A 9452-nucleotide genomic window follows, 5' to 3' on the forward strand; every position below is an offset into this window, starting at 1 on the left:
TGAATGTTTGTTTGCATGTCAGCGTGTTGGTGTATTCAAGCTCTCCACATCGAGGGATATCTCAGTCAAAGTTGATGAAAAATACTGAAGCACAGGAGCCTTACAGCCACTCTGTCTGCCAAAGAAATAAACTATAACACAGACAAAAAAGGGCCAAATTGAGAAAAGTACCTAAAAATGTGTATCTGTTCTCTGCCTATGAAGTGCATAGGAACTGGGTCCCTTTTTCAATGGCTCTGAAGCCTGTGCACAGCAACCTGAATTGAGTCAGAAGCAAATCCACAATGTAGCCAGGAACTGAAATCAGAAGCCTTGCCTTTCATTCAGCAACCTCTCAAAAAATACTCCTCCATCACTCATACAACATCTCATGTAGAGGGAGAAGAGTCTAGATCAAGGAAAGCCAGTTGGTATAATCTTTTTGGATTTCAGCAAAGCTTTCGACACTGTCTCTCACCGGATCCTTCCAGACAAAATGCCCAGCACACAGCTGGATAAACACATCATGTGGTGGGTGAACAATTGGCTCACGGGTCAAGCACAGAGGGTAACAGTGAATGGGGTAACATCAAACTGGTGACCTGTCACCAGTAGGGTTCCACAGGGCTCCATCTTGGGCCTTGTTCTCTTCAACATCTTCCTAAATTACTTGGACAAAGAACTGGAAAGGGTAGTAGACAAGGTTTCAGATGACACAAAACTGGGAGGAGCTGGTGACTCCCTCAAAGGCAGGGAGGCCCTGCAGAGAGACCTGAACAAATTAGAGGACTGGGCAATCACCAACCAGATGGAAAGCTGGATTCTGCCCCTGGAATGGGGAAACCCTGGATGTACCTACAGACAGGGATCCTGGTTGATGGCAAGTTGAATATGAGTCAGCAGTGCCCTGGTAGCCAGCAGGGCCAACCGTGTCCTGGGGGGCATCAGGCAAAGCATCGCCAGCCGGTTGAGGGAGGGAATTGTCCCACTCTGCTCTGCACTGATGTGGCCTCACCTAGAATATTGTGTGCAGTTTTGGGCACCACAATAGAAGAAAGATATTAAGGTCTTAAAGAGCATCCAGAGGAGGACAATGAAGATGGTGAAGGGCCTTGAGGGGAAGACATAAAAGGAGCAGCTGAAAGCACTTATTCTGTTCAGCCTGGAGAAGAGGAGACTGAGGGGAGACCTCACTGCAGTCTACAATTTCCTTGTGAGGGGAAGAGAAGGGACAGGCACTGATCTCCTCTCTGTGGTGACCAGTGACAGGACCTGAGGGAATGGCCTGAAGTTGTGTCAGAGGAGATTTAGTTTGGATATTAGAAAAACGTTCTCCACCCAGAGGGTGGCTGGGCACTGGAACAGGCTCCCCATGGAAGTGGTCACAGCACCAATACTGGAAGAGTTCAAGGTGTGTTTGGACGATACTCTTGGGCACATGCTGTGACTCTTGGGAATGGTCCTGTTCAGGGCTAAGGGTTGGACTCACTGATCCTTTTGTGTCCCTTCCAACTCAGAGTATTCTGTGATTCTATGAAGTCTATGAAAATTTTAGCATGACTTTCTGGTTCTATGAAATCAGTAGTAAGCATGGACTTGTGACCATACACAGGACAGGGTTGAGCTCTCACAGCTGTATTCAGTATGCTGTGCTAACACTGAATTATTGACAAATAACTGGAAATGGATGTTCTGTGTGATTTAAAAAAAATGGGAACCTTGACTGAACTTCCATTGTGTTTTCCTTCCATTTGCTATTTCAACATGAGAACAAGGAGGGCATTATTTACACAATGAATGTCCTACAAGGAGAAATGATATTTTGAATTGACAGAATTCTGAAAGTGCAAATATGGTTTCATAAATAAATACATTTTCAGTAAGGAAAGTAAGTTTATCAAAGTTAGATGTCCTTGAAAAAGCTTTCCTTTTTTTTTTTTCTTTAATCTTCCTTGGAAATATTCTCAGCTGTCATGATGGAAAAGTATTAGCATATCTGTATATCTATATCAGAATATCTCATCAGTTACACTATTTTAAAAAAACTTGAACAGATTTCTTTAGTGATGTGACCCAGTCAGAATGGTACATAGCAGGAACAATAAACTTTTATAGGAGCTGGAAATAAGCAATTTTTTAAAATTTACATTAAGGTTGGGAAACCTAAGTTTAAGGACATGTAGCATTCTGTGGAAAATTGAAAATGTTCTCAGAGCTTTCATAAAGGCCTTCATTCGATGAAGGTCCCGGTGAAGCTCATGTTGAATCAACATGACTTGATTTTGGGTAGAGTTCATGTCTTACACATTGTCTATTATCAAGGCAGTCTATCCAAAGGACTATTTAAAAAAAACATAAAAGCTGTATTGTACTGGGTAATTGATGAGGAACAAAGTAATTTGATGCATTAACTGTGCAGTTATCAACATAAAATAGCATTGCTTTATTCAGTCAAAATTAAGATATTAAACCATGCAAATCCAGTCCTACCATGTCATGCAGTGACACCACTGTGTTTTCCTGAATTTTAGTCAATGTCACTGAGTTTCTAGGGGAATTATGCAGTGTAAATTCCATTTAATGAAACTTTTTTAGTTTCTTGAGCTTAAAATGGAGAGTAAAACTAGTCTAATTTAAAATAGGTTGGTAGTGTAATATAGAGCTTCCTGTTCCTTGGGTAGGATGTGCCAAGTAAACATTAAAGATTAGTTGGAACTTCAGAAACGTCTTTTGAGAATTTGAGAAACCTATTGTGGTAATACTTGTTGCTGGGAGATAGGAGTTTGGACCATGAATCCCCAGTTCTTTAAAGCTCCTTGAAGGGAATGTTACCATATGGTGAGAAAAGAAACCATGGGTCCTCCTTATTTAGTGTCTTGACACTTTCGTGTGAGGCTCTGATGGAACTACTTCTGACTCTTTCATTTGTTTTTTTCAGGTTGGGGGTCACACCATGTTGCCCATTCGTTGGATGCCTCCAGAGAGTATAATGTACAGGAAATTCACCACAGAAAGTGATGTCTGGAGCCTGGGTGTTGTATTATGGGAAATCTTTACTTACGGCAAACAGCCATGGTATCAGCTCTCAAACAATGAGGTGTGTGTAATACATTCTCAGACTGCATTAGGAAAGCTGTCGTGGTAACTGTTGGTGTTGCTTCTCTGGAGAAGGGACAGAAACAAATTCATTTAGTAAAGGCAAACACTGTTATCAGGTATTTGTTGTATATGAACCATGTGGTTGGATTTCTTCCTTTTCACCCTTTTCTCTTCTGAGTGTCCAAGCAGAACTAGAATAGTTGGAATTAAGGTTTTTCATTTGTACAGGATAGAGTCTGATCTGGGTATTGAGAAAGGCATGAAAAGGACATGAGACAATGAAAAGAACCTTAGCTATCTCCTGAACAGTCGCATCATACATGGTATTGTTGCAGAGTCATTGTCCATAACCATTCTTGAGTAGATTGAAGCAATCTAGATATCTGTTGATTTCCAGGCAGTGGAAAGTAATCTCTTTCCAGAGATTAGCTATGATGATACTTATAAGTTTAAAAAGGGAGGGAGAGAAGGAGAGGCGTTGATGCTCTGTGTGAGCAGGTTGAAAATTTAGCCTCCTTCTGAGATGAGATGAGATGAGATGAGATGAGATGAGGTTGATAGATGAATACAGAGAGAAGGTATGGGATTAATTTTTAGCAATCATTCCCTTATATGTGAAAGGGACAACGTGGGTGAACTAAATCTGGGAAAAGTTATTGCTCCTTCACCGCTTGCATTACAGTTAATTTTTCAGATCACATAGTGCTGCTCATGCATCCACCTAGAAATGCAGCCCTGGACAGAGTAGGCTTTATGACCACCACCAGTGAGGCTGCTGTAGTGATTAAAGTTAATTCTTGCATGGATGAACTCCACGTGATTTGTGATTTCTTGTAGGTGATTGAGTGCATCACTCAGGGCCGAGTCCTGCAGCGACCTCGCACATGCCCAAAGGAAGTGTATGACTTGATGCTGGGCTGTTGGCAACGGGAGCCTCACATGAGGCTCAACATCAAAGAAATCCATTCCCTCCTCCAGAACTTGGCCAAGGCATCTCCAGTCTACTTGGATATTTTAGGCTAAAGTCTCCTAGCATTTCTTCTTCTGGGCTGCAGGAATGAATGTGTTCAACTGCCGCTGAACTCCATTAAAATGTGTTCCTAACTTTGACAGTATTAATGACAAAGTTGCGGAGAAGCTTTCAAAGGGCAAGCAATGTGCACTTCTCCATCTGTAGACACAGTATTGACTTTTTAGACATTACTGAGATGTATCTTCTCTCTCTCTCAGTTTCTATCTTTTTTTTCCTTCTCTCCTGTCTTTCTAATCAATTTGGCTTCTGCATTCTTGTAACTCTGCATAGACAAAGGCCTTAAAAACCTGATCTGTTATATCAGCAGACTCTTCAGTTTGCCCACCACAACTAACAATGCCTTGTTGTATTCATGCCTTTGATGTGGATGAAAAAAAGGGATAAATATATTTGACTAAAACTTTGTGATTTCTGCAGTACAGCTACTGGGAGTTTCTATGGACTCACCTCATTTTTTTTGCTTTGACCTGTGGGTGGAAAAAGAAGACTGGTGTTCTCTACATGAAGAATGTTCTTTGCAGAGATAAAGCCAGATGGAAAGAAGACATTCTTGTGTGATACACTGTCTGGAGGAACTTGAGAATCAGGTGGCATCCAACACTACAAGAAAACACTGAAATTATTTGATGGAAGGCAAGAGGGGATCTAGCAATTTCCTTGAAGAGTCCTTCTGAGGACTGAAAGGATTGTTTAAGGAGGTGCTTTGCCAGCACCATTCATTGCCAGAATCAAGTAAAATGAAAAAAGATGCTGCCTGCACTGCACACAGTTGTGTTACAACACGATAAACTAAACACATGCCCTTATTTTGTCTTCTGCTAAGATAATGTCATGCCACTGGTGTAAAAATGTTCTCCAGGTAGTCTTTTTTAGTGAAGACTGAAGCTAGACTTAGTGATATACAGTATTAATTTCATGATCACATGCTGAAGCTAAGGATTTTGATAAGATAGGATGAGCTATAGATGCTGGGGCAGATGTATCTTATACTGTGCTTGTCCAGCAGCATATTCCTTCCTTCCTTAATCCCTTTCTTTTTTTTAACCGTGCAATTAAAACTGTGCATGGTCTTTGTCAATTAATGCCCTTTGTGCAGAAATGATCACTCATCTTGTAGTACACCCTAGTAGGCATAGCAAACTCATTTCGATATTTCATTAGTAGGGGCTAATGGTGGACATTAGCCATGTTAAAATGCCTTTACAATGTTACAGATACTATAGGCTGATATAACATAAATAATCTAAAGCACGGAGATCACTGGTTATGTTTGAGACATAGCAGGGGATAAAGATCTCTAGAAAAAAAAAATTACTCTGTGGTTATGGCTTGCTATTCAGAGTGCAAATATTCTGAGCTCAGCACCATGTTTGTATTGGTACTATTGCTGTCATAACCAACATCCACACTTTCTTAAATGATTTATTTTTGTTTGGATTGGCATTGTATATGTACAACATTTGCATGGCCACTGTGTTGATGACAGCTGCATGGGCATACTTGTTGTTTTTCAAACTAGAAGTTGACAATTTGAAATTTAGAGTTAGGATTATTTTTAATATAAATTCTTACAAATGAAAACCTACCTTACCTATTCCTCAAGACTTTTGCCTCCCTCTGTGAGGGGGCGTTATTGCAAAAAAGTGATCTTTCTTTCCATTTTCTCTTTTTATTATTTCTTATTGATATGAGCCAGATCAAAATAGTTCATCTTCGTGTTGGGGATATTTTATTTAATAAATTAAGCATTTTATTTTTGTAAGTGTTCCCATAGCACATTTAATATATAATTTGCTTGCATGTATTATTTATTGAGGCACTTTAAGTTTTTCCTTCAGAAGCTTTTAGAGCTAGCTTATAAAGATTCTGAACATTTTCAGAAGAAAACAGTTCACTGGACACTGATGAAGTTTTACCCTTCTCAATGTCATTGAAAAGGCAGCATTACAAATAAACATGACAGTGTAACTATAAAGCCATACTCAGTATTTCTTTAATAAACTAGATGTTATTTCTTAACACTACTGAACTGGAAACACATAAAAAGCCAGAGGAAGATTCCTACAAAATGGGCCTTAAGATTTTATCTAGACTGTCTTGGAAGTTCTCACAGAAAATTAGATAAAGACTGAGCACCCACTGAAACCCATTCTCTTGAGAATATGAATGTTGTGTTTTAAAGGAATTTGAAAATTATTTTCAAAATAACAGTGATGGAAAAGAAAGATACCAGAGTACTCTCTTACTGTGCAGTGGGAGGAGGATGCAGGTGGTGGAGGGGGCTGCTAAGTTTCTACCTGCATATTCTGTCATAGTTTCTTATGAGCTGAAGAAAAAGGCATCTGAGATGATACTTCTACTGGAAAACAGGCTCCAGCCCAAAAGCAAGCATGTGTGTTTTACAAGCACTGAAAGAATGTATACCAAAAATAACCACAAAACCCTGAAAATGTACTTAGTGGCATCTTCTTTTTGATTTACTAGTGAGAATTTTAGAGTCATTTCAGAGAATAAATAGTATTAAAAAGCATTGTGCAATAACATAGCAGTATGTTAAACTCCTAAAGGACCAAATGTTCTACAGAGCCACAAGTATGGTTAACCTTGACCTATATCCTTAATGTTCTTGATAGTGCATAAAATGTATAATCACAGTAAAAAGCTATAAACTGTAGCTATACATAGTTTGCGTTTGTTCATGAAAAGGTGGGTAAATTTAGCAGAATGAGCAGAGAAGAAAAAGAAATATGTTCAAATCTCAATGGAGGGTGAGTATATGTGCATATTCATCATGCTTGCACTGTCAGGTAAATCGTGTACACAGTAAATATGACAATCAGGCTCATTTAAAAAGTCTTTCTGGACTGTGCTATGAACTGATCATATATAAAATATATATAATATATCTGTGTTTGCATATGGCATATATATATACACACACATAGCATATACATGTATGCCTATGTCTGTTGTATTTTACTTATATATGTGCAGACATGCATGCACATTATGTATGGGCTGTGTGTATATGTATAAATTTACATACACCTATGTTATTACAAATTATGATTAGAGTGCTATTAATAAATTGATAAAGTCTGCTGAGTAACCAAATTTTTTTCTTTTGATATTTCTTTTTCTATGTTTGTAAGATTCAGCTTTCTAACTGGTGAGCAGCAGAGGCAGTGTTAGAATGCCTGAGATCCAATAACGAGCACTTTTCTTCCCGAGATGATTGCATAAAAATGTTTCTTCCATTCCCATCTCACTTGTTGATTTCTCACAGTGAAACGAGCAGATAAGCTTCCAAACTCAGAAAACAAAGTTTGTTTTACTGTCATTTCTGGGTTTGTGCTACTGTTGTTTTATTTCCTAGAATAACAGTGCAGCTCCATTAGCATTTTATAGTTGTCTGCAGTAACAAAATTCCACAAATGAGCTGGACTATTCAAACTACAGCATGACTTGTAGAAGAAGAACACCAACGTTCAGGATCAATAACAGTAGCATTCAGCGCACTCTGTCCTTCACTCTCAGTAGATCCACAGAATTTAGAAGTGACCATGGAGAACAGATAAAGCAACAGCACCCTGATGCCTGATGGACTGTACCCTCTTTAAAAGGACTGTATTTGTTTTGACCTGTAAAACAATATATCTGTATAGTGTCTACAGTTTAATAAGTAGCTTCCTAGTTTTCTCTTTTTCTTTCCTTTTTTGTCCTTTCTTGTTATTTCTTTATCACTTTCTTTACTTCTTTCTCTTTTTCTGACCTTCCTTTTCTCCTTCTTTCCTTCTTTTATATTTTCCTTTCTCTCTCTTTCCCTCTCTTTCTCTCACTGCACCCTCTCCACCTTTATAAGAGATTGTGGTTGATATAGACTTTTACAAAACACTTTAAAAAGAAATTAAATAACCCTAATAAAATTATTAGATCACTGGGTGACTAAGGTATAATGCACGTATATAAGAACAAGTCCACGTCCGGGTTGTTGCAGCCTGTTGCTAAATTTCAAATACTGCTATAAAACATGAGGGAGAGGAATGGGGAGGGACTGGGAATCAAGGTCAGGATTTCTAGGTTTTGATAGCACAGGAATTTGTATTTTCTTATTGTGAGGGCTGGGATGAACCACTGCTGCTTTGAATAAAAGGTCCTTTAGAGCCTTAGTTTAAACACCTTTATTTGTGTGGCATGGGGGGATGTGCTACATTCATCACAAATGTGAAGGAAAAAAAAAAAGCTACATGTTGCAGGGAAAACACTGTGAAATTCACAAAGGTAACCAAGTGACTATTCTGCCATCTTTTTAACATATGTCTCAGGAGAAGAAATGGGAAATGATGGGTGTGTTATTTTACCGTCTATGCATTCTGGACAAGGTCTGTGGGGATTTTTTGTTTGCTTGTACAAGGTTCTGAGTGATAACCGGCTGATGTTTTATAAACAGTGAATACTTCAAGCAAGGATTGTAGAAGCTGCTTGTAGTGAGGCCATTGTTTGGAATATGTGAGAAAACAGAATAAATCAAATCTTTCCAGAGGCCTAATTCTTGCAGCTTATATGTATCTTTCTGTAACTTAAAGAAAAGCAGCTAAGAATGTTTTATATACAAGTAATTTAATTCAACATTGATGTTTAATTGAATCACCAATAGAGAGAGAATCAATTAATTATGAAATATTTGTCCCAGCCCTGCTCTCCACCTATACTTTATGTATATATATTTCTAGATATCACTCTCTTTGTCACTTAAGGAGGAAGGTATCTACATACAAATATAAAACTCTATATTGTCACCAAACTGTGACCTGGTGTGTAGAGCTCTCTTTCTCCTTTATTTTTTCCTTTTTTAATTTAATGTGATGTCTCCGTGGAAATATTTAGTGGTTCTTGTTTTGCAGTTTGTTACAAGTAGTCATTGCTTTAAAACTTTCATTGCATCTTGGCTGATTTCAAAGTGATGCCTAGGTATCAGTGTTAAAAGTTTTGTTTGTGAATCATGTGATCAGCTTCTCTCAACATGACATGGAAAGTCTCTTGTATTACAGTGTATTTAATAAAAATTATGTCTTAAAATAAACAGTGTCATCCAAAAGAAAGATAAAATAGTTACTTTAAAACACTAAAAATTTCTTGAAGTGTTGTGTGCTATTTTCTGTTGTTTGAATGGCTTTGTTTACCTCCATTCTTTTTAAAAAGGATGAGATTAAGGAAGAGTTTGGTATGCTTATAAAGGCGGCGTGTTTGCCCTCCAAAACTCTAAAGGAAAAAAAGGTTGCTGAACTCATAATTCATGAAAGAGGAGACCCATAGTAATAGGGTATTTGGAAAACAAGGA

At 38.2% G+C, this 9452-nt stretch overlaps 1 protein-coding gene across 2 annotated transcripts in view; it reads left to right on the plus strand.

Moving 5' to 3' along the window:
• Window positions 1-9243, plus strand: part of NTRK2 (neurotrophic receptor tyrosine kinase 2) — a 205347-nt gene extending 196104 nt beyond the window's left edge. For both annotated transcript variants that reach the window (XM_027880504.1, XM_027880513.1), the window contains 2 exons: window positions 2918-3076; window positions 3916-9243. In XM_027880504.1, coding sequence (XP_027736305.1) covers window positions 2918-3076; window positions 3916-4101 — 345 coding nt within the window. In that variant the 3' untranslated portion in view covers window positions 4102-9243. The remainder of the gene's footprint in view (window positions 1-2917; window positions 3077-3915) is intronic.
• Window positions 9244-9452: the final 209 nt, after the last annotated feature.

The sequence above is a fragment of the Empidonax traillii genome, unplaced genomic scaffold, assembly GCF_003031625.1.
Source record: "Empidonax traillii isolate 1590-97213 ecotype Southwest subspecies unplaced genomic scaffold, ASM303162v1 scaffold6:size4315531, whole genome shotgun sequence".
NCBI lineage: Eukaryota > Metazoa > Chordata > Aves > Passeriformes > Tyrannidae > Empidonax > Empidonax traillii.